This window comes from Rhinoraja longicauda, chromosome 22, assembly GCF_053455715.1.
Source record: "Rhinoraja longicauda isolate Sanriku21f chromosome 22, sRhiLon1.1, whole genome shotgun sequence".
NCBI classification, from domain to species: domain Eukaryota; kingdom Metazoa; phylum Chordata; class Chondrichthyes; order Rajiformes; family Arhynchobatidae; genus Rhinoraja; species Rhinoraja longicauda.
In genome coordinates, this window is record NC_135974.1 from 35,901,037 (window position 1) to 35,926,730 (window position 25,694).

Here is a 25,694-nt window from a genome sequence, read left to right on the forward strand (position 1 = left end):
ACTGTTCCAACCAGTTTCAAGCACGCGGTGGTCCAGCCCCTACTGGAGGAGCCAGCGCTGCCGTCGCAGCTGCGGCTTGCCTGCAGTCCGTCTGTCTTTTGTGTTTTTTGTTGTTTTTGTCTGAATTGTAGTTTAATATGATGTAGTGTTTGTATGTTATGTTTTGGGGGGGGGGGGGGGGGTGGGAGGGAACGGGAACTGTAACATTCTCTCTCCAGAACGGAGACGTGACCTTTGTTCTGTGTCGTGTCTCCGTTCCCGCAGCGGCCTACCACCGGCCATTCACCTGGGAACACCTGGGTCTCTGGTTCGCAGAGCCCGCGGCGCGGACTCACCACCTGCGGCGCTGGCTGCCTGCGGATGCTGCGGGAGCGGCTGCGACTCGTCTCCGGAGGCTCCGGCGCGGGCCGCGTGGACGTCGGAAGCCCGCAGACCCCTGGATGGGGGCCGACATCGGGAGCTCCGGCAGCGGCAGAGGCAGCGTGTTCGCCCGCCCCGAATCGCGGGGCTTGGGTCGGCCCGCCACGGACCTTTCACCATCCGGCGCGGCCTGAAATAGGCCGTTGACCTTTCACCGCCCAGCGGCGGCTTCAATATCGGGAGCCCCGACCGCCCCGACGTAGCAAATCCAACAGCCTGACCGCGGGACAAGACGGCAGGGAAGAGAAAAAGACATTTTGGCCTTCCATCACAGTGAGGAGGGACTGGAGGAGACTCACTGTGATGGATGTTTCTTTTTGTTTGGTGTTAGTTGTGATTGTATGTGTTATTGCATTTTTATTGATTAATCTTATTGGTCTTATTGTTCAACTGCGGGTAATGTTTCATTTTACTACACATTTATGTGTTTGTAACAAATAAACGACTATTGACTATTGACTATTGACTACTGAAAAAACCTAACCTAGACCCCACCTTGCCTAGCAACTACAGACCCATTTCCAAACTGCCATTCCTGTCAAAAGTCCTTGAAAAGGCAATTCTAAACCAATTAGTGCCCTACCTGCACCAATACACCATCCTGGAAAGTTTCCAGTCAGGTTTCAGAGCCCACCACAGCACAGAGTCTGCATTGTTGAAGGTACACAACGACCTGCTTCTCGCCATCGACACCGGCGACTGTGCAATCCTGCTCCTTCTCGACCTCAGCGCAGCGTTCGATACAGTGGACCACACCATCCTTATTGACCGTCTCCGGTACGCGGTTGGCATTGATGGCACTGCCCTGAGCTGGTTCGCTTCGTACCTCAAAGATAGGAGTTTCGCCATCAACATAGGCAGTTATTCCTCTGCACCAGCTAGCCTCTCCTGCGGAGTTCCACAAGGCTCCATCCTAGGCCCCATTCTCTTCTCTCTATACATGCTCCCCCTTGGCCAAATCATTCAAAGGCACGGCATTTCTTTCCACTGCTATGCCGATGACACTTAGCTTTACCTCCCCCTGAAACCCAACAACCAGTCAAATTTAAACAGCCTCTTACACTGCCTTGAGGACATAAAATGTTGGATGGCACAGAACTTCATCCAATTAAATGAGAGCAAGTCTGAGGTCATCCTATTCGCCCCCCCCCCCCCCCCGACTCCATCAAATTGATAACAGGCAGTCTTGGAAGTCTATCCTGCCTAGTCAAACCGCATATCAAAAACCTCGGCATGATATTTGACTCTGCATTAAAATTTGATAAGCAAGTCAACGCTGTGGTAAAAGCCAGCTTCTTCCAACTTCGAACCATAGCTAAAATCAAACCTTTCCTCCAATTCGACGACACAGAAAAAATCATTCACGCTTTCATTTCCTCCCGCCTAGACTACTGCAACTCCCTATACACTGGGATCAGCCAATCTTCCCTGTCCCGCCTGCAACTGGTCCAAAATGCCGCAGCGAGACTCCTGACGGGTACCTGTAAAAGGGACCACATCACCCCGATTCTGGCCTCTCTCCACTGGCTCCCTGTACGGTACAGAATCAACTTCAAGCTCCTCCTATTCACCTATAAAGCCCTAAATGGACACTCCCCCCCCCTACATCAAAAATCTTCTAACCCCCCTCTCTAACTCCAGGTCCCTCAGGTTGGCCGACTTGGGGCTACTCACTATCCCGCGGTCTAGGCTTAAGCTCAGGGGTGACCGCGCTTTTGCGGTTGCAGCTCCTAGACTGTGGAACAGCATCCCTCTCCCCATCAGAACTGCCCCCTCCATCGACTCCTTTAAGTCCAGGCTCAAAACCTATTTCTACTCCCTAGCGTTTGAGGCTCATTGAGGAGGCGCTGTGAACTGTTTGCGTGCTACTGTATGTTTCTTTTTTTTTTTTTCCATTGGAACCTAATCAGACGTACAGCACTTTGGTCAACGTGGGTTGTTTTTAAATGTGCTATACAAATAAAATTGACTTGACTTGACTTGACTAGGCAAGAGCTCTAATGCGGAAAAATCACAATTTTTTAAATAGGGGTTTTCAAAGCAAATGCTGATAATTATTTTAAAAGTCTGAAGCAGGGTCACGACCTGAAACATCACCTATCCATTCTTGAGTTACTCCAGGACATTGTGTTTTGTTCAAGAGTCCAGCATCTGCAGTCTTTTTAGTCCCAATGCCAGGATATGAAGTCGTAGGAGAGCGTTACAAATTGAATACCTTCCCATGGGGTGAATGGCCGTCTTCTGTATGATTAGAGTCATAGGGTGATACAGTATGGAAACAGGCCCTTCGGCCCAACTTGCCCACACCGGCCAACATTAGTATTAAATATGCCCTTTGACCCAACTTGCCCTAAGGGCCTGTTTCCACACTGTATCATTCTATGACCCTAATCATACAGAAGATTAGAGTCATAGAGTGATACAACTTGTGTTACAGAGTGATACAGAATTGTGTTTGCAATCATAACAACAGTGTTGTTGCAAATGCAACCTAAATTTGGGCGGGGAATCAATAACCTAAATTAATGCACATTTATTTCCGTATCACAAAATGCTGGAGTAACTCAGCAGGTCAGGCAGCATCTAGGAGAGAGGGAATGGGTGACGTTTAAGGGTCGAGATCGTTCTCAGCATTTGTGTGTGATACCTTCGATTTGTACCAGCATCTGCAGTTATTTTCCTACACATTTTTTTTCCGTGTAGTTTTGAAGTGCAAAAATGCTTAATTAGAGAGGAAAAGGAAAATGAGATGAGGAAAAACCTGTTCACCCAGAGAGTTGTGTATCTGTGGAATTCTCTGCCACAGAAGAAGGCAGTTGAGGTCGATTCACTGGATGTTTTCAAGAGAGCGAGTTAGATTTAGCTCTTCAGGCTAATAGAATCAAGGGATATGGGGAGAAAGCAGGAACGGGGTACTGATTCTGGATGATCAGCCGTGATCATGTTGAATGTTGGTGCTGGCTCGAAGGGCCGAATGGCCTCCTCCTGCACCGATTGTCTATGTATCTATGTATCAAAATGAATGCACATTTTTGCTCCATGGTGTTTTGAAGCGCAAATGCTTAATTAGAGAGGAAAAGGGAGACACAAAATGCTGGAGTAACTCAGCGGGTCAGGCAGCATCTCTGGAGGGAAGGAATGGGTGACTTTTCGGGTCGAGACCCTTCTTCAGACTGAAGTCAGGGGAGGGGGAGAGTTTGCAGCAGAATGTCAATCATCTGGAGTGGGGGCGGGGTTTAAGGGAGGGGGCGGGGTCTGGGGTGGGGGCAGGGTTCAGGAGAGGGGCGGGGTCTATAGAGGGGCGGGTCTGTAGCGGGGCCGGGTTTAGGGGAGGGGCGGGGTCTAAGGAGGGGCGGGGTTTAGGGGAGGGGCGAGGTCTGTGGTGGGAGCGGGGTCTAGGCTGGGGGGGGGCTTAGGGGAGGGGCGGGGTTTAAGGGAGGAGCGGGGTCTGTAGCGGGGGCGGGGTTTGGGGGAGGGGCGGTGTCTGGGGTGGGCGTGGTTTATGGGAGGGACGTGATCTGTAGCGGGGGCGGGGCCTGTGTGACGTCATGACGCCACGCGTGACACGTGGACGGCAAGATGGCGGCGAGGAGGGTGAGAGTGAAGGGGTGTCCCGTCCGCCTCCCGCCGCGGGGGGACGGCAGCGCCGGGGGCTGGGCCGGGCTGGGGCGGGAGCCGGGGGGCCGGGGGACCGGGCGGCCATCGGGCGGCGGCGGCGGCGGCCCCTCACCGGGCGTTAAAGGCGCCGCTCGGTCCCGGGGCCGCGGGCCTTGCCCTTTAACTGTCTGTCAGCTTCCTGAATAAGCTGCATGCGTGTAATAAAAATGTGTGTATGCTTGTAAACACATACATTTTTAATACACTAATTATGTGTGTGTATATATATATGCTCTATACAGAAAAATATAAATAAATATGTTTGCATGTGTCTATATGTGTGTGTATATATGTGTATGTACATGTGTTGTATATATATGTGTGTATGTGCATGTGTTGTGTATATATATATGTGTATGTACATGTGTGTATATATATGTGTATACGTGTGTATATATGTGTATGTACATGTGTGTGTATATATGTTTATGTACATGTGTGTGTATATATATGTGTATGTATGTTCATGTGTGTATATGTGTATACATGTGTGGATGTATATATTTGTATGTACATGTGTGTGTATATATATATGTAGGTACAGGAAATAACTGTAGATGCGGGTTTAAATCGAAGATAAACACAAAATACTGGAGTAGCTCAGCGGAACAGGCAGCATCTCTGGTGAGAAGGAATGGTGACGTTTGGGCCAAGACTCTTCTTCTGACTGAACACATGTACATGTGTGTGTACATGTGTATGTGTACAATTTCATATATATGTATGAACATGCATGCACACATGTGTATCATGTACATGTGTATGTATGTATTATTTACATTTGTGTATACATGTATGCACATGTGTATCAGTGTATATGTGTGTATCAATGTATGTATGTGTAGGTGTGTATGTATTTGCATATATATTTATGTATATATATGTGTGTATTTATATGTGTGTAAATGCGCATGAACAGGCTTCAGATATAGGGAGTGGAAGGGACTGAACAAGGTAATAGGGGTGGGGAGGGGGACAAAATAGAACCGAGGCAAGGAAACAAGGCATTTGCTCCAGTTCTCTTTCCCCCCTCTCTCTTACAATGAATAGATGTCACCTGTCCGTTTTCTCCAGATATGCTACCTGACCCGCTGAGTTACTCCACCACTTTGTGTCTATCTAAAGAACTGCAGATGCTGGTTTACAAAAAAAATTCAGTGTGCTGGAGTTAAGTCAGTGAGTCAGGCTGGATCTCTGGAGAACATGGTCAGGATCCTACTTCAGACTAAGGTATTTGGAGATGGAGCTGCCAGGACAGTTCTGTTTATGTATTTTGGAAAGGTGACATGAATGGGCAGTGTGAGGATGATGAACGATAAGGGTACGGTAGGGCAGGAGATGGCAGAAACAATGGGGCAGCCAAGACAGTCCTACTTGTGGATTTTGGGTAAGTGAAAATCAATGGGCATTGCGAAGCGAGCAAACGATCTGTTTGGAGTTTGGAGGGGTGATGGTCAGAGGTGATGAAATCGGTAACTGTCGGGGAGATGGTGGCCTGGTGTTTGTCCATGGGGTCATGGTCAAGGGTTAGGTATGCAGACGTGTCTGAGAAAACTCTTCATACATTGAACTCTGGGTGGCACGGTAGTGCAGCAATAGAGTTGCTGCCTTACAGTGCCAAAGACCTAGGTTCAAGGTCTTGAACCCTTGAGACCTTACAGAGTTTGTACCTTCTCCCCGTGACCTATATGGGTTTTCTCCGAAGTCTTCGGTTTCCTCGCACACTCCAAAGACGTACAGGTTTGTAAGTTAATTGGCTTTGTCTATATGTAAATTGTCCCTCGTGTGTGTAGATTTGGCATGGATTTGGTGGGCCCAAGGGTCGGTTTCCGTGCTGTGTCTCTAAACTAAACTAAACAAAGCATTCTTATGTTGCCTGGATTGGAGGGTATTAGCTATGAGATGTTGGGCAAAAGTGGATTGTTTTCTCTGGAGGCTGAGAGGAGGCTGATAGAATAGAAGTATATAAAATTGAAAAGCATAAGTAAGGTAGATAGAACCTTTTCCCCCCAAAAGTGGGAATGTCATAGCCTAGAGAGCATATCTATGATCTTACACCTGTACATTTAATTGTGTCATACGCATTAGTGTTTGCATCTGTCTTTACACAAAACACCCTTTCCACGCATGTGGTCCCTGGGGTGATATCTCTTCCCTAGTCTGTGAGATGTCCCCACCAGGCCCAAGGTTCAAGGTTTCAAGGCCAATTTATTGTCACATGTACGAGTTAAGGTAAAGTGAAATTTGAGTTGCCATACTAAAAGCAACAAGACACACAACCACATATCAGTTAACATTAACATCCACCACAGTGGTTTCCACATTCCTCACTGTGATGGAAGGCAGTAAAGTTCAGTCAACTTTTTCTTTGTTCTCCCGCGTTTGGGGCAGTCGAACCATCCGCAGTCGGGGCAATCAGTGCAAATATCTGAAATACCTTTCAGGGGTTTAAACCAGGGTTTAACAAAAGTCTTGATATTACACAACAAGATTGCTATTTTTAAATAGTTCTAAGTAACGAGTTGATGCAAGTTTGTATAAAAAATGGTGGGGTTGAGCTGCAAATGATATAGTTTTCTATTATAAGGAAAACACAAAGTGCTGGAGGAACTCAGCTGGTAAGGCAGTGTCTGGGGAGGGGATGAACAAATAACTTATCAGGTTGGGACCCTTCTTCAGACAGCCTGACCCGCTGAGTTCCTCTAGCACTTTGTGTTTTGCGCATGATTCTAGCAACTGCAGTCTCTTATATCTACAGTTCTCTATTTCATGGATTGCTGCCTTCAAGGTTATTTATGTGTGGGCTTTCTTTAGTTGTTTTAATCCCATTGGAGACACTTTGATTGTGTGGAGTTATTTGCAAGTGGTGTTTCTGAGGTGTGATAAATTTATTTCCCAACAGGATTTGGTGTTTCTGGGAATTTGTCAGAATTTACTCAGGTTGGAATGTTTAACATTTGGAGAAGCAATTTGTGAAATAATTGTGTTTTCCTGAAGGGAGTTCTCATGATTACCCAAACATTAGATTAAAAGTTATGGCTGTAATGTAAAGAGATAAGTAGTTTCAACTGTCAATGTACAGTCTGTATTCAAAGGCTGATTAATGTAATCAAAAGGATGCTGGTTGATACCAAAGATGGACACAAAATGCTGGCGTAATTCTGCAGGTTGGGCAGCTTTTTCTGTATCAGATTACACACTTCCTGTTCTTGAAAATACTTCACTTAAGAGTTTGGATCTGGTGTTGAAAAATAATGCTAAAGTTGCTAGATTATATATGAAATTATTTTCTAGATGCTTTATTAACTGAATGACACACGTGTGTGGTAATTGCCTGTCTCGTATTCACACGGTCATCATCAGTGAGCCGAATTAGCAAATCTGTGTAAAAGCAATTCTGGATATATAGTTGTGTGAAGTATCTAGGTACAATTGTTGGTGTGTTGTCAAGCATTATTGCCAGTGATTATCGTTTTTTTCCATGTGTCAAAGTTATAGAAGGTGTTCTGTCCGTATTTGAAAATGGATTCTTATTTTGAGATCTGTGCACATCGAATGCAGGAGCTACATACCAAGTGGTATTGTGTGATAAGGAGTGTTCAAGTGAAATCATCTTATTATCTAATTGATCTGTGCATTTTTGACTTGGAATATATATTTAAAATATCTAATATACATCATGATTCCTGAACTATTTTCATTCATTCGTCTTGTGTAAATGCTTAACCATCATTTATTTCCTGATGGTCAGATTTAACGTGGAAGGCCATTATCTTCCATCCAAAAAACTATTTGGCATTCAGAGCTTCCTTGAACGATTGCAAGACATTTCCATCCATTAGCAGTCTATTCTATCTAAAAGTCCTTGATTTTAACCTTAAATTACAGGAGTGTCTTTTATTATTTTTACATATGCTCTTAGAAATAATTGCTTAGGATCTGTCCTGATTTTTATTTCTCTTCTGAATCACTTTAAAGTCAAGGCTTGATAACACTTGAACCAATGTAATAAATCTGCTGAATCCAGAAATGTGACAGCAAGTAATGCCAATTGTTTTTTCATTATTTGGCTACGTATATATTTGGCTTAATTTTTAATTCATTTTTCAGAACTTTGGCTCTTTTTCAATCTAGCTATTTGATACCTTGACCCATTTACCTGTGTTTAGCCCATATCCTCTAAATCGTTCCTATCCATGTACCTGTCTAAATAGCTATTAAATGTTGTTATAGTATCTGCCTCAACTACCTCTTCTGGCAGCTCATTCCATATACCCACCCTCAAAAAGTTGCCCCTCAGTTTCCTATTGAATCTTTTCCCACTCACCTTTAAAATCTTTCTGCTCTCAATTATTTGTTGTTATGAAATAATTATATAATTGAGAATTCCATGGCGATATATCAAAATTCAATTGGCTGTATCTAATATGAATTGCAAATGCAGTAAATAAGATACAGGAAGTGTTAGGTAGGGTGAAGAAGGAACTAGTAGCTTTGGGACATCCTGCATTGCAGAGTTAAAGTTGTCATAATGAAGGGAAATGTATGTTCAGGTCAATCTCATCATAAGATATTTATATATAATTGGATATTGTACACTGTCATGAATTAATACTTTTAAAAACATGCACAATATGCAACAGCACTAAAGCTCGGAGAAATTATGGAAACTATCTTTTACTGAATTTCTCTGTCCATTTATTAAAAACAGAATGCCACCCAGCATGTCTGGCATCAATTGTGGAGTCTGATGAAGGCCCTTTGACCTGAAACGTTAATTGTTTCTCCTTCCACAGTTATTGTCCGACCTGCTCAGTGTTTCTAGCATATGATGTTTTATTTCAGATCTCCAACATTTGCATTCTGTTTTATTTTTAGGCTACACCTCTTTATCCATTTCCACATGAAAGCAAGACTCATCCAATTCAGTCTTGGTCAAGTCTACTATTTTATTGACCAATGCAAAATTATTATGAGGTACAACAAGAATCTTGCTTGCAGCAGCATCGTGGGCAGATAGACTCGGACAACAGACAAAAACATAAGTTATATGTATTGTCCAAGGCAGCAAAAAGAAAAAGACGTGTAAAAATGCAATTAGAAAACTGGTAGTTCAAAGGCTGGTGTGTAGTGTTCCGTGGCTGAAGTAGGATTAAGGTTACATAGAAACATAGAAAATAGGTGCAGGAGGAGGCCATTAGCCCTTCGAGCCAGTACTGCCATTCATTGTGATCATGGCTGATCATCCACAATCAGTAACTTGTGCCTGCCTTCTCCCCATATCCCTTGATTCCGCTAGCCCCTAGAGCTCTATCTAACTCAGATTGTGTGGGTACGATAAAGAACCCGATGGTTGTATGAAAGCAGCTGTTCCTGGACCTGGTGGTGTGGGACTTCAATTTCTGTACCTCCTGCTCATTGATAGCAGCAAGAACAGGGCATGATGGTGAGAATCCTTTTTGATAGATGACGCTTCTTAGCAAAATAGGTGCAGGAGTGGGCCATTCGGCCCTTTTTTTGTCAGCACCGCCATTCAATGTGATCATGACTGATCATCTAAATCAGTATCCCATTCTTGCTTTTTGACCATATCCCTTGATTCCTGTAGCACTAAGAGCTAAATCTAACTCCCTCTTGAAAACGTCCAGTGAGTTGGTCTCTACTGCCTTCTGTGGCAGAGAATTCCACAGATTCACAACTCTCTGGGTGAAAACGTTTTCCCCCATCTCCGTATCATGGCTGATCACTCTCAATCAGTACCCCGTTCCTGCCTTCTCCCCAAACCCCCTCACTCCGCTATCCTTAAGAGCTCTATCCAGCTCTCTCTTGAAAGCATCCAACGAACTGGCCTCCACTGCCTTCTGAGGCAGAGAATTCCACACCTTCACCACTCTCTGACTGAAAAAGTTCTTCCTCATCTCCGTTCTAAATGGCCTACCCCTTATTCTTAAACTGTGGCCCCTTGTTCTGGACTCCCCCAACATTGGGAACATGTTTCCTGCCTCTAATGTGTCCAATCCCCTAATTATCTTATACGTTTCAATAAGATCACCCCTCATCCTTCTAAATTCCAGTGTATACAAGCCTAATTGCTCCAGCCTTTCAACATACGACAGTCCCGCCATTCCGGGAATCAACCTAGTGAACCTACGCTGCACACCCTCAATAGCAAGAATATCCTTCCTCAAATTTGGAGACCAAAACTGCACACAGTACTCCAGGTGCGGTCTCACCGGGGCCCGGTACAACTGTAGAAGGACCTCTTTGCTCCTATACTCAACTCCTCTTGTTACGAAGGCCAACATTCCATTGGCTTTCTTCACTGCCTGCTGTACCTGCATGCTTCCTTTCAGTGACTGATGCACTAGGACACCCAGATCTCGTTGAACATCCCCTCTTCCTAACTTGACACCATTCAGATAATAATCTGCCTTTCTATTCTTACTTCCAAAGTGAATAACCTCACACTTATCTACATTAAACTGCATCTGCCATGTATCCGCCCACTCACACAACCTGTCCAAGTCACCCTGCAGCCTTATTGCATCTTTCTCACAATTCACACTACCCCCCAGCTTAGTATCATCTGCAAATTTGCTAATGGTACTTTTAATCCCTTCATCTAAGTCATTAATGTATATCGTAAATAGCTGGGGTCCCAGCACTGAACCTTGCGGTACCCCACTGGTCACTGCCTGCCATTCCGAAAGGGACCCATTTATCCCCACTCTTTGCTTTCTGTCTGTCAACCAATTTTCTATCCATGTCAGTACCCTACCCCCAATACCATGTGCTATAATTTTGCCCACTAATCTCCTATGTGGGACCTTGTCGAAGGCTTTCTGAAAGTCGAGGTACACCACATCCACTGACTCTCCCCTGTCAATTTTCCTAGTTACATCCTCAAAAAATTCCAGTAGATTTGTCAAGCATGATTTCCCCTTCGTAAATCCATGCTGACTCGGAATGATCCTGTTACTGCTATCCAAATGCTCAGCAATTTCGTCTTTTATAATTGACTCCAGCATCTTCCCCACCACTGATGTCAGACTAACTGGTCTATAATTACCCGTTTTCTCTCTCCCTCCTTTCTTAAAAAGTGGGATAACATTTGCTATCCTCCAATCCACAGGAACTGATCCTGAATCTATAGAACATTGAAAAATGATCTCCAATGCTTCCACTATTTCTAGAGCCACCTCCTTAAGTACCCTGGGATGCAGACCATCAGGCCCTGGCGATTTATCAGCCTTCAGTCCCATCAGTCTACCCAAAACCATTTCCTGCCTAATGTGGATTTCCTCCATCACCCTAGGTTCTCCGGCCCCTAGAACATTTGGGAGATTGTGTGTATCCTCCTCAGTAAACACAGATCCAAAGTAACGGTTTAACTCGTCTGCCATTTCTTTGTTCACCATAATAAATTCCCCTGCTTCTGTCTTCAAGGGACCCACATTTGCCTTGACTATTTTTTTCCTCTTCACGTACCTAAAAAAACTTTTGCTATCCTCCTTTATATTATTGGCTAGTTTACCCTCGTACCACATCTTTTCTCCCCATATAACCATATAACAACTACAGCATGGAAACAGGCCTGTCCGGCCCTACCAGTCCACGCCGACCATTCTCCCTGACCTAGTCTCATCTACCTGCACTCAGACCATAACCCTCTAATCCCCTCCTATCCATATACCTATCCAATTTACTCTTAAATAATAAAATCGAGCCAGCCTCCACCACTTCCACCGGAAGCCCATTCCATACAGCCACCACCCTCTGAGTAAAGAAGTTCCCCCTCATGTTACCCCTAAACCTTTGTCTCTCAATTCTGAAGCTATGTCCCCTTGTTGGAATCTTCCCCACTCTCAAAGGGAAAAGCCTACCCACGTCAACTCTGTCCGTCCCTCTCAAAATTTAAAAAACCTCTATCAAGTCCCCCCTCAACCTTCTACGCTCCAAAGAATAAAGACCCGTACTGCCTTTTTAGTTAACTTTTGTTGCTCTTTAAGGTGATCGGGGGAATGTTTTACACAGTGGGTGGAGGTGCCAGGAATGCAGGATTAGTGGTTGAGGCAGATATGATGCTGGTATTTAAGGGACTTTTCACTGGGCACATGGATATGCAGGAAATGGAGGGATATGAATTTTGTGCAAGTAGACAAGAGATGGTCTTTGCATCATGTTTGGCACTGACATTGGGACTAAAGGGCCTGTTTTTGTGCTGTACTGGTCTATGTTCTATGATCAGGATATCTTTTAATTAGTGCCATACCTGTCCTCTTGAAGCACTTCATTGCGGACACATTTTTCCGCAGTAAATTAACGCAGGAATTGTCACCGCTTGCGATAGCCCTCAGGTGCTCACACCTGACATTTTGTATGATGCTGTTGTCAGTCCTAAACTTCTGTAAGGCTTTGATCTGGATGTGGAGCTCCCAGTTCAGCTGGATCTTCTGGTTGGGAAAGACTTGGTTTATTTTTAGGTACACAATCATCCACACGTTTATTACGAAGTTGGAATTCATTCAGGTCACAAATCCTTGAACATGATTCATTCCACTGATTTGAAGCAGTCCTCTAAGCGCTCCACTGCCTCTCCAGGCTAACGCCTCTCAGTCCTCTTTAATGGTGGCTCCCTTTTCAAACTCTGTCTATGTGGCAGGAGGTCGGATGTTCTGAAGTTGGGGGCAAGGATAGGAGTGGTAGGCATTCCCGATGGAGCATTCCTGCATGCGGCCTGCAAAAATGTCCCTTCCAGTGCTGTCTTGGCACTCATTTTAATCCTGCGAACACTTCATCTGTAGATATACAAATTGCTGGAGGAACTCAACTGGTCAAACAGCACCTTGGAAGGATATGTCGGGACCCTTGTTTTTTGCTCAAGGTGCCAGCATCTACAATCTCCAGTGTCAACATTTCTTCTGTAGGAAGAAACTGCAGATGCTGGTTTAAACCCAAGATAGACACAAAAAGCTGGAGTAATTCAGCGGGTCAGACAGCATCTCTGGAGAAAAGGAATAAGTGACGTTTCAGGTCTAGACCCTTCATCTGTTTCATCCATTGTTTCAATATCCATTTTACAGTGTATGGAACTCTATAGCACAGGAACATACCCTTATCGAACAGCCGCTTGTCTTTTTCTCTTTTTTCTCACTTTTAATTTAATTTTAATTTCAAGTTTTCGTGTACCTTGTGTGTTGTGACTGTTGGCAGACCAATTTCCCTCTGAGGGTGAATAAAGTTTTATCGTATCGTTAAGCCCACAATATCAATGCCGAATACAATATCACGATAAACTCATCTCATCTGCCTGCACATGATCCGTATTCTCCATTCCCTGCAAAACCATTTGAGTTCTTGCCTAATTCTTAATTAGTTTAAGATTTTAGCATTGTTGAATTTTAATTGCTGATTATTTACCTTTTAACACAAATCTGCCTAGTAGTTTGTGCCCACAAAAAACAGTCATTGTAGTTACCAACAATACTCGTTATGGGCATGTCAGGTTGCCTTCTTTGGAAGAAAAGCCGAATGGGTGCCTTCAGTACAGCATGCCTGTGCTAACTCTGTATCACCTACCAGCCCTTTCTCTGCATTCTTGTAACATTTCCTGCTCTGTGTATTTATTCAACATTCGTTTGAAGGCCACAGTGGAACCAGTCTCATGTGAGTGGTGCATTCCAAATTCCAACCACATAAATCTTTCTTTAAAAAAAAAGTTTTTCCTCATGTCACCGTATATGGTACCTGTGATGCCTAGTCTTTGATCTTTCCACTAACAAGAAAAATCTCCCAGTATCCACTCCATCCAAATACACCATTGTACATGCATCCCATTTGTACATATCTACCAAGTCTACTGTGAAGTCGATAATAGCAGCCCCTCTAATCTAACTAGCTGTGGTCATTCCAGGAACCATTTCTGCCTTTTTCTTTGACCTTCTCTATTGTCATTGCATCCTTCCGATAGTCACCAGACCAGTTCTTTGTAATTTTTATATTCTATGTCTCTATTGATTGGCCATTTGTATTATTCATATTGCAAGGAATTCAATAATCTGATCTGATGACATATTTTGCAGTCAAACCAGATAATTTACATTTTTCACTTAACTTAATTCTTTGTTATGTCCTCAAGACTAATCAGAATGGAACATTTTTGGATTTTTGTAGACAAACTTGAAATGCTTCCTTTTCAATACTATACCTAACTACTATTCAGTTTTGTTTTGTTTTAGGGTTTGTATTGTTGAGAGGGGAATAAAATGGGTTTAATGGAAAATGCTGTTTGATTCTGAAACACACTCATTCTTTTGGAGAGTTACCAGATTTTGTGCTGATCTGAGAGCAGAGCATGATTTTTTTGTTGCAAAGGGTAACTTTGACTGCGCAAAATGAGAAGCAACTATATTTCTGTACTTCATTTCTTGATTTAAGTGCATTTGAAATATGACCAATTATTAGTGCCATTTTGTTTCAGACGGACAGGGAATTAAAGGAAACAATATTTGGGAACTTTATTGGCTATATGAAATGACACTCATGGGGTGATAGTGTAAATGGATAAAGTGATTTGTAAACTGTAGTGAATTATTTAAACAATTTTGTATGACATGAATAATAGTTTCAGTTTATTATCACCAAACATGTTTTACTTGGAATTGGTTTGAGTTGCAAAAAGTTGTAATCATATCTCAGTGGAGAGAATATTTTACTCAAATTGCATTGTGTAGCTTTGAATAGAGAGGAGCATATTGTAAGTAGCTTTGAATAGAGAGGAACATATTGTAAGTAGCTTTCAATTTAATCTGTTTACATCTGTGTTTGTGTCTTTGGTGCCTTCCAGTGAATCAACATTATCCCACTGTTGTATAGACCATGTATAGACCATGTTATTTCAATCTGTCGTCCTGAAATGCTTCAGGCTTGAAAGATAATGACATTATGTCCAAAGCAGATCTGTAATTTAATGCAAAGACTTTGTGTTAACAAAACAACACAACCTTTCTTTGCTTAAGATAGAAATGTGTACGTAATGTGTATGTAATGTGTACGTAATGTGTATGTAATGTGATAGCTTTGTGTATGAAATTCAGCTCTAGCTTTTATCCTGTGTTCTTGAGCATCCCATTTCATTTTTTTGTAGGACATTTGTCACATTATTAATATTTTCAGCTTATATGAAGTCAGGCAGTAAAATCTGCTTCGTTTTGTACCAGTTATGTCTCTGATTCAATCTTAGAGCCCCCCTGCTGTTTTTACTTTCCTATACGGGTTAATGTAGTGTTCATTGTAGAATGGACTGTTTCTCAGTGGAAGGAGCCTGGTTTGCATTCGATCCTACGTACAGTGTTGAAATGTTCAGTGTTTTCCTGAATGTTGTTACTCCATCTTCAGGGACCATGAGCCAGGGATTCCCATCAATTGAAATGTAACTTTATATTCAAAGGTGGATTAACATTCCTCGACTGTCTCCTTGTCCTCCTGAAAATCTCTTCCCAGAACGGAACCTGTTCTTCTGTTTGGAGGTCCCTGCGCAGTGGTGTTCTGCAGGGGTTAGTGCTGGGACCTCTGTTGTCTGTGACTATGTATAAATGTAGTTGGGCAGATTAGAAAGTTAGGAAGACAACACAAAAATTGGCAAAGTTGTAGATAATGAGTAAGATACAAGAAACTTTAGATACTGGAAACTAATGCAAAACACAAAGCGCTCGGGGAACTCCGCGGGTCAAGCAGGATCTATGGAGGGAATGTGCAGACAATGTTTTGGATTGGGACCCCTTCCCGATATATGTAAGGGGTTTCATTTGGGAAGTCATATCTAAGAGAAAAGTACACAGTAAATGGCAGGACCCATAGCATTAACGTATAGAGGAGTCTGGGGTGTAGGTCGATAGTTCCCCGAAAGTGGCAACACAAGTGGATAGGATAATATAAAAGGGTTGTGGCACACTTGCCTTCATTGATCGGGGCATTGTGCGAAAAAGTTGGCGGAATGTTGCAGCTGCATAAAATATTGGATAGGCCATATTTAGAGTATTGTGCACAGTCTGGTTGTCACATCTCATGAAGCTTTGGTGAAGGTGCAGCACAGGTTCACCAGGATGTGGCCTGGATTGGAGAGTATTAGCTGCAAGGAGAGATTGGACAGATTATTACTGCTGGAGTAAAGGAGGCTGAGGGCAGGTGGCCTGGTAGAAATGTATAAAATGATAAGAATCATGGATAGTATTAATCTAATGTATTTTTCAGGGTGTAACTGCCATATACTGGAGGGAATAGGTTTAAAGTGAGAGGGGAAGGGTTTAAAGGCGATGCACGAGGCAGGTATTTTACATGGGGAATGGTAGGGGCCTGGAACGCCTTGCGGTCAGTGTTGGTGGAAGTAGATATGATAGCAATGTTTAAGAAGCATTCAGACAGGCACACAACAAGAATTAAGTGTTTTATTGTCATACGTAGCAAAGCGGAACAATGAAATTCTTTTTGCAGCAGCATAACGGCCTCTAAACACCATACTCAATAAAACAAACAAAAAAAAGTACAAAAAATAAAATAAAACTATTGCAAAATAAAACAAAAGCCAGAAGTCCCTGGTGCAACCATGGCGGTTTGTACTTCGAAGTTTAGTTGGTGTTTGTAGTATTCAGTAGCCCGATGGTTGTTGGAAAGAAGCTACTACTGAACCTGGAGGTCACGGTTTTCACACTCCTATCTATACCTTCTTCCTGATGGCAAGAGTGAACTGAGAGTGGGGTCAGAGTAGTGAGGGCTCTTTGATGATATTGGCTGCCTTTTTAAGGCAACACCTCCTACAGATCCCTTTGACGGTGGAGTGGTCAGTGCCTGAGATGGACCGACCGGGCAGTGTCCACCACTGTTTGTGATCTCCATTGTTCCTGGGCGTTCATTTGCCAAACCGGATGGTGATGCAACCTGTCAATATGCTCTCTACTGTACACCTGTAGAGGTTCAAGAGAGTACTCGTCACCATACCGAATCTCCTCAATCTTCTAAGATAATAGAGGAATCGATGAGCTCATTACCTCATCATTTTGAGAGGGCTTGTATACAAAAACAGGGATGTAATGCTGAGTAATTACTGAGTAATATTGTGAGTAATTTTGGGCATCACATCTGAGGAAGGATGTGCTGGCTCTGGAGAGGGTCCAGAGGAGGTTTACAAGAATGATCCCAGGAATGAGTAGGTTAACATATGATGAGTGTGTGATGGCACTGGGCCTGTACTCGCTGGAGTTTGGAAGAATGAGGGGGGGGGACCTCATTGAAACATACAGAATAGTGAAAGGCCTGGATAGAGTGGATGTGGAGAGGATGTTTCCACTAGTGGACTAGAGGTCATAGCCTCAGAAATAGAGGATGTCCTTTTAGGAAGAAGATGAGGAGGAATTTCTTTAGTCAGAGGGTGGTGAATCTGTGCAATTATTTTCCACAGAAGGCTGTGGAGGCCAAGTCAGTGGATATTTTTAAGGCAGAGATAGGTAGATTCTTGATTAGTACAGATGTCAGAGGTTATGGGAAGAAGGCAGGAGAATGGGGTTAGAAGGGAGAGATAGATCAGCCATGATTGAATGGCGGAGTAGACTTAATGGGCTGAATGGCTTAATTCTGTTCCTATCACATGATCTTATGATTATGATTTGCATCAATGTGCTGGGTTCAGGACAGATCTTCAGAGATATGCACGTTCAGTAACTTCAATTTGTTGACTGTCAAAGAAGACAGGTTTGTGGGTCTTCTAAAGTCATTAATCAGCTCCTTGGTCTCACTGACGTTGAGGGCAAGGTTATTATTCTGGCACCATTCTGTCAGCGATATCCCTCCTATACTCTGGCTCATCGTTAGCTGTAATTCGTCCAATGACAATGGCACTGTCAGTGAATTTAAAGATGGAGTTGGAACTGTGTCCGACTACAGTCATGCGTATTGAGTGAGTAGAGCAGGGAACAGAGCACACAGCTGTGAGTTGCTCCTGTGCTGATGGTTCTCCAGGAGGAAGTGTTGTTGCCAATTCGTACTGGTTGTTGTCTGTTGATGAGGAAGTTGAGGATCCAGTTACAAAAAGGCTGCACAAAGACCCAGTTCCCTGAGGTTTGTAAAGCGTTTGGAGGGAATGATGCCAAGCTGTAGTCGATGAACAACAGCCTGACGTATGTGTTTATATTGACAGGGAATGGAGGTGTATAGATCATGTGCAGTTTAAATTGGCACTGACGTCATGGGCCTGTTCCTGTGCTGTACTGTTGTACGTAATTGTGAAATGTTTAGGAGAATTTTGGGAACGATCATGTTCAATATTGCACTACTAGATTTATGCCACTAGAGTTCATCAGTGAGCTTTGAGAATAGATCTCTTTTGCCTGTCATTTCTAATTGGTCCCACAGTGTTGCATTCGCAAATCTTGTATCGGGTGCGTTGAAGTTTTTTATTTTGTATTCTTTAAGTATTTATTATTGCTGCAATAAGGAAATAGAATGTACTCCTTATTTCTTGCTGGACTAACTGCAGATCAATTGTTGATGTATTTCAAGCGTGCCATACAAACGTTTTATTGGCAGTTCCAGTGTTTTAAGGGTGAAAGTTATACAGTACTTCGGCTCGACTCTTCCATGCAACCAAGGTGCCTATCCAAGCTCGTCCCATTTGGCCCATATCTCTCTAAGCCATTCCTATCCATATTACCTGTCCGAGTGTCTTTCTGCATTTCCACCTGCAAGCTCAACTGGAAATGGGGCGGAATATGTATCGTGGTACTTAAGTGAGAGAATGTTTGTGTTGGGGAGACTGAAGGAAACGAGAGTGGAAGTCTTGCAGCGCTGAAACGGATACCTTTCTGCACACAGCGTTGCATAAATTAAACTAAATTAAAACTAACCTAAACCACGTATGTGCTGACCATCAAGCACATTCATTCATCTTGCATCCCCATCCACCAACCCATGCTTCCACATCCCAATTTCCATGACGCCCAGTCCAGAGGCAATTTACAATTTTTTTTAAAAGCCTAGCAGCTAGCACATCTTTTGGCAAGTGGAGGAAAACTGTAGCAGGGAGAACATGCAAACTCCATAGGGAGGACGGCTCGTTCAGGAACGAGCCTGGGTCTCTAGCTGTGAAGCCACAGTGCGAACCACTGTGCCACTCTGTATTTGATTACTAACCAATGCAGCACTTGTTCTTACATTATCAAATGTTTATCAAAATATTGATTTATACTGGCAAACATGTTTAAATAATTTTATTAAATTGTCTGGTAATGTTAACCTTTGAGTTTTGTAGAGTAGATAGATATTAATCCAGCTTTCATCCTTTTTTTTAGGCAATGTCAATCTGGCCATTGATGCTTCTCTTCGAACTGCACACTTCATCTGCGTTTTATGTACCGGGTGTAGCACCAATTGACTTTCATCACAATCATCCTGTGGAAATTAAGGTAAATATCTGTTATATCATTGGGTATTGTTCACTCTTCAAGATGTGGCTATCGCTGTTCGATGTTTGTGGTCCGTGTGAAGAGCTCAGTACAAGTGTATATGATTATTTGATTTTCTTCTCAACATCTTTCTGCTTTGAATTTGGGCTAGTTAGGTAGAATGTTTGTTGATGTTTAAATTATTAAGAACTTCATCTCTGGGGTGTGCAACACATTGTCTTCATCCACGTGGCTCTTACTGGGCGACCTTGAAGTTTACATAGACGGGAACGCCTGCAGAAAATGTCATTCAGCGCACACGTACCTTGGCCTCCTGTGGTTGAGATGCAATCTTCAACAATTTTTTAGGTGTTTGAAGAACCTTTAGAATTTTTTAGCTGTTTGAAGAACTTCAATCGTGGCTTTGTGAAATAAATAAATGGAATTGTAGAGTATTTGTGAATATTGGAATTCTAGATAACAAATGGTTTTGAAACAGTTGGGATCTAGTGCTGGAAGTTTTCCTTTGTACCTAGTTGCTGCAAAATGTGTTCTTACAGAGAGCAGGAACATGTAGTCTGGATTGGTTTTGGAGTCAAGAAGTTATTTGTCTCACTAATTATCCGTATAAAATTACATATAATCCCCATCCCTCTTTCTGATGCCAGTGATTCAGAATCTTTAACGAGGTTTTACTTTTGATGTACTTGCACAGAGAGATGGAGATAGATGTCCACTTTACAGTGTTGCAGGGTGGCACAGTGGGGCAGCGGTAGAGCTGCTGCTTGTAACGCCAGAGACACGGTTTCTATCCCATTTTCTCCAAGATCTTCGGTTTCCTCCCACACTCCAAGGATGTACAGGTTTGTAGGTTAATTGGCTTGGTATAATTGTAAATTGTCCCTAGTGCGTGTAGGGTAGTGTTAATATACGGGGGTCGCGGGGCGGTGCGGATTCGGTGGGCCGAAGGGCCTGTTTCCGCGCTGTATCTGTAAAAAAATTTAGGTTGCCTTGTTCTCAGGGATAGACAAGAAATAGAACCCATAAAGTAAGCTGCTACCTCAACAGAATATCACAGAGAGGGAGAGAGAGAACTATTTAAGTCAGTACCCCATATCATCTTAATGGCCGTTAATACATTTTTAACGGTCTGTGCATAGTTTTTCAAAATTTGTGTGCACGTGAAAATCAGTAACTGAGCCACTGATTGCACATCAGTGAAGAACAAAATGTGTGGAAATATACAGAACTAAGAAAAATAAAGGGCCCCAGAAAAAAAATAGCAGAGGTGGCAAGAAAATGGATAAAGGGTTAAATGATCTTTAATCAAGAAGTGTGAATGGAGATTGATTCCACAAGCTGCTGAGACATTGAGATCGAGGATCAGATCACCCACCGCTTGCTGTTATCTGGATCAAAAGTCTGTACGTAATTTTTCTTCAACTAATATATATGTTCTGCACTGTCGTACTAATCATTGACCCTAGTGGGTGGGATTGGTTTCACCAGAATAAGTAATCTTGTATAATGATGGGAGTTGTTTAAAATGTAAATCTTGAACCTTTCCTGTGTAAATCTCAGGCTGTGAAGTTGACGAGCTCCCGGACGCAGCTCCCATATGAATATTATTCCCTTCCATTCTGTCGGCCGGAACAAATTGAATACAAAGCAGAAAATCTTGGTGAGTTTATTATCTATTAATTTCATTATTACATTAATTGACCTGCCATTCTTTCCATCAGTGGTTAAAGAAGGGGCCAATGTGTTAAATGCAGCACCATCAAGCAAAATGATTTGCGAAAATTACATTTGTTGCCTCATCCTATTATGTATTTAATGCATTTCATAATTTCAGTTGGAAAAAAAAGTGCTCATGAAATTGTACCATCATCATGAATAAATGCTTGCAGTATTTTTTGTAATAATACTATTAATCCATGGAAGTTATTAATTTAGTAGCTTGATCTCCTCCAAAGTGGTTTTTGTTCTGGCATTGTAGTTAGTTATCTGGCCAAGCTGACAACATTTCTCAGTTCTGTCAGTGCTAGTTTTCCTGGGAAAAAGTGTTTTTATGATTTTAGTAAAATGTAGTAAAGATAATGCCCGCTATTTATTGTTTAAATAGCGCTCAGAAAAAAATTGCCTTATTCATGATTGGAATCATCAGCGAAATATTCATTCACTAAATCAATAAAAAAGTGTTTTTGATTTTAATTCTGATAGGTTTTGGCTATTAATTACTGTGGTGAAAGGTATAGCATTTAAGTACCACTTAATGTTATAAACATGAATAGTGGTATGCTACCATAGCAACAATGAAATAATTGTTTTACTGGTTTATTCGCTTCCACTGTCATCAGCAATGTTAAATATTTAAAAACATAACATGGAATCTCAAAGAAGTAATTGTTCTTGCATTTCTTACTGAACAGGTGAGGTGTTGAGGGGTGATCGGATTGTGAACACGCCCTATGACATGCACATGAACATTGAAAAGAAATGTGAAGTGCTCTGTGGCAAGCCAAACAAACCTGTCAAGTTTAAAATAGCTGACAGTAAACTGGTCGTAGAAAGGATTCGGGAAGAATATTATATTCACTTGTACGTGAAACTGTTTTTATTCTTACTGTATAGTTATCCTGTGCAATCTACATATTGATAGCTTCTTTAAAACGATTTACGTTAATGCTGTAGTTTCATGAATGAACCTTGACGTGTGTATTAGAATCTGTGTTGGTATGTGTTGTTCTACTGTGCAGCGTCTGAACTGGGACTCTTCCTTTAGGCCTGTGCGTATATGTTCGTGTACATGTTTATATAGTTGGAGAGGATGCAGGTGCTGAATCTATTGATGCCTGCATTCCTTCCTCAGTTAAGATTACATTAAGATTTCGGCACAATCCGAAATCAAACTTGAAATCTTCAGGCCTGTACTATTGCCATATGAGAAGATTTATTACCTATTAAGATTTTTTTCAATTTAACTGTTATCTATCCACGAGCTGACATAACAATTGTGGTAAAAATCACAATTGGATGTCTTCAACAGCAAGAGGCCCTTCTTATTCCAATTCATAAATTATACTTTTTCTCTATAATCTCCAAAATTATCTGCGTTACTTAAACTAGGAGATATTTTGAAAACACAGATTATTATTAATGTGAACTGGAGGCACAGGTTAACGGTTAGGGGAATGAGGGGCAAAGTTAGACTTTTCTGCTGCTTTATCACATCTGACAAATTAAGACTCTACTTTGTATGATCTTTTGAACTAATGCTCGATGCATTCCCTGTCCCAATGCATGAATTATACTTGCCTGCTTACAGGATTGCAGATAACTTGCCTGTTGCAACGCGATTAGAATTTTACCCAAATTCTGAAGACAATGACAAAAAGAAAGAAAAGGAAGTGCAGTTTGAACATGGTTACAGACTGGGATTCATTGACAACAACAAGGTAAAATTAACATCTCAATTGATGGGCAACTGGGAGGAGACTAAACGGCAAACCTCAGTGAACCAATTTAGTTGCTTTGCCCTGGATGAAGAAAACAAAAAAAGCTCTAAAATAACTTGTAATTGTTTTTTCAGGTGAATGCAGTGAGTAGTGGACGTGTTTGTTTTACATCAAGCACATAACTTGTTTGCTTAAATGCTGATTTATTTTTCAGTTCTACCTCCACAACCATCTCTCTTTCATTGTTTATTATCACAAAGAAGAAATAGTAAAAGACCAGGAACCAACCTATAGAGTTGTGCGCTTTGAGGTCGTACCGCAAAGTGTTAAATATGAAGGTAATAAAATATCTTTTGAATGTAATTTGGCATGTAGTAGTGGCAAAATTCATAGACAGACAGCGACAAAAAAACAGCTGAAATTTGCATTGTTAATGATTTGTAGCTATTAAACACCAGTAAAACTGCTTAAAGAAGGGTCTTGACCCAAAAAGTCACCTATTCCTTTTCTGCAGAGATGCTGTTTGACCCACTGAGTTACTCCAGCTTTTTGTGTCTATCTTCAGAAAAAATCTTGTTGGATGTTTTTTTTAGGTTTTAGAGATACAGCGCGGAAACAGGCCCTTTCGGCCCACCAAGTCCGCGCCGCCCAGTGATCCCCGCACATTAACACTATCCTACACACACTAGGGACAATTTTTACATTTACCCAGTCAATTAACCTGTACGTCTTTGGAGATGTTGTTTTACAATTAGCCAAATTGGCAGTTTCTGTTGCTTGGTTAGCTGCATCCTATTTTCAATATACTGTCGGGTGACAAACAATATTATCAAACTTTAAATCCATTGTTATGTGGATTTGCTCTTGTTGATAATTCTTTATTGCGAATGTAAATGTTGCTGGACTTCTGATGAGGTTGGGTCCTCTAACTGTTCCTATGTGTATTGGTAACTAGGTATTTAAAAAGTGGTTTGCATGGAACCAGATATTGATAATGTGGGAATAATCAGTAATGTGTCCTGAAAATGTGCATCAGGTCAGGCAGCATCCATGGTTAGAGGAACAGGGTTCTGCTTTAGGTTTAGAATTTAGTTTAGAGATACAGCGTGGAAACAGTCCCTTCGGCCCACCGAGTCCGAACTGACCAACCGAGTCCGAACTGACTAACGATTCACATATATTAACACTATCCTACACTAGGGACAATTTACATTTATACCAAGCCAATTAACCTACAAACCTGTACGTATTTGGAGTGATTGAGGAAACTGAAGATCTCGGAGAAAACCCACGCAGGTCACGGGAAGAACGTACAACTTCCATAGTCAGGATCGAACCCAGGTCTCTGGCGCTGTAAGGCAGCAGTTATACCTCTGCGCCACCGTGCTGCCCCAGGTCATTGCCGTTTTCTTTGGAAATAATGCCTGGGTATGTGTCTGTCTCTGATTTACAGTTTCTTATTTCAAAAATAAAGTATCATTTCTTTCAGTTGACGCTGAAAATAATGAAATACTCTGAAGGTGAGGCCGCATTTGGCAGAGAGAGAGAAACAGATTTAAAGGGTTGGATTTGTGACCTTGCAGCAGAATAGGAAAAACTTGGAAATTAGTTTTAACTTCTAGAGAAAATGATCAGAGCTGATTCGAACAAAAGGGAAGGTCTGTAATTGGAAGAAAACCCAAAGGCTGATTTAAACAAGTGGTGCGTTAGCTGAAGGAAGATGTTCAAGGCTCGTGTCCTTTATGATAAATTGCTGATTCGTGTGATTTTCTGGAAGAGAGAGAGAGAGAAAGTAGATTATCTTGCAATTTACAGTAGCCACCAACTAACCCACCAATTTGCACATTTTTGGGATGTGGGTGGAACCACAAACACCCAGAGGAAGCAGGGAGAACATGCAAATGCCAGGCAGACAGTATTCAAGATCAGGATTGAACCCAGGCCCCTGGTGCGACTCTGTGGCAGCGGCTCTACTAGCTGCGACACTGTGGCAGCGGCTCTACTAGCTGCGACTCTGTGGCAGCGGCTCTACTAGCTGCGACACTGTGGCAGCGGCTCTACTAGCTGCGACACTGTGGCAGCGGCTCTACTAGCTGCGACTCTGTGGCAGCGGCTCTACTAGCTGCGACTCTGTGGCAGATTGTGCCATTGTGGCCACCCTATAAAATGGGAGTTTGTAATTCATTATTGCAGAGGGGGGGGAAGTGAATTAAAGACTATATTGGCAAATGATCTTAGTAACTCCTTCATCTGACATTGACTGCAGGGGCAATCTCAATTCTGTGCTGTCCTGCAGATATGATTGCAAATGCTGTTGGCTAGTTCAAGTGAGATTAAAGATGAATTGCTTTTTGAAGTTTTCAATTTTCTGTTCTGTTAATGCTCTGTTCTTTCCTAGCTCCTGTATCCCCCACATTTGAGTTAACAAAATAGATAATTGGTGTTGAGTCTTGTTTTGGACCATAATGATGTTGCTTCTTGGCAATGGATGGTATCTGAAATGGTTGAGGTTTGTTGAAAAAGTATAGAGGACTAAACATAGGGCAGATTCATTCTATTCCTGCATTCTTTTACTGTCAGATTGTATCGTTAAGATGCTCAGTTTTACTAAATGCTGCCTTCCCCACCTCTAATGAATGTTTAGATTTAAGTCTTTTTAATACTGTTAGAAAGATGAACTCCTTAAGATCTAAAAAGATTTCAAGAGAGAGTTAGATTTAGCTCT

The 25,694-nt window shown here is 42.2% G+C and overlaps 1 protein-coding gene across 2 annotated transcripts in view; it reads left to right on the forward strand.

Moving 5' to 3' along the window:
• The first annotated feature begins 3,977 nt into the window (after positions 1-3,977).
• Positions 3,978-25,694, forward strand: part of tm9sf4 (transmembrane 9 superfamily protein member 4) — a 45,412-nt gene continuing 23,695 nt past the window's right edge. Inside the window, exons 1-6 of one of the 2 annotated variants that reach the window (XM_078419150.1) lie at positions 3,978-4,014; positions 19,419-19,532; positions 21,093-21,192; positions 21,944-22,112; positions 22,840-22,969; positions 23,184-23,307. In XM_078419150.1, coding sequence (XP_078275276.1) covers positions 4,000-4,014; positions 19,419-19,532; positions 21,093-21,192; positions 21,944-22,112; positions 22,840-22,969; positions 23,184-23,307 — 652 coding nt within the window. In that variant the 5' untranslated portion in view covers positions 3,978-3,999. Of the gene's footprint in view, positions 4,015-4,223; positions 4,247-19,418; positions 19,533-21,092; positions 21,193-21,943; positions 22,113-22,839; positions 22,970-23,183; positions 23,308-25,694 lie in introns of those variants that run through there. The other variant, XM_078419151.1, reaches the window with a different exon arrangement.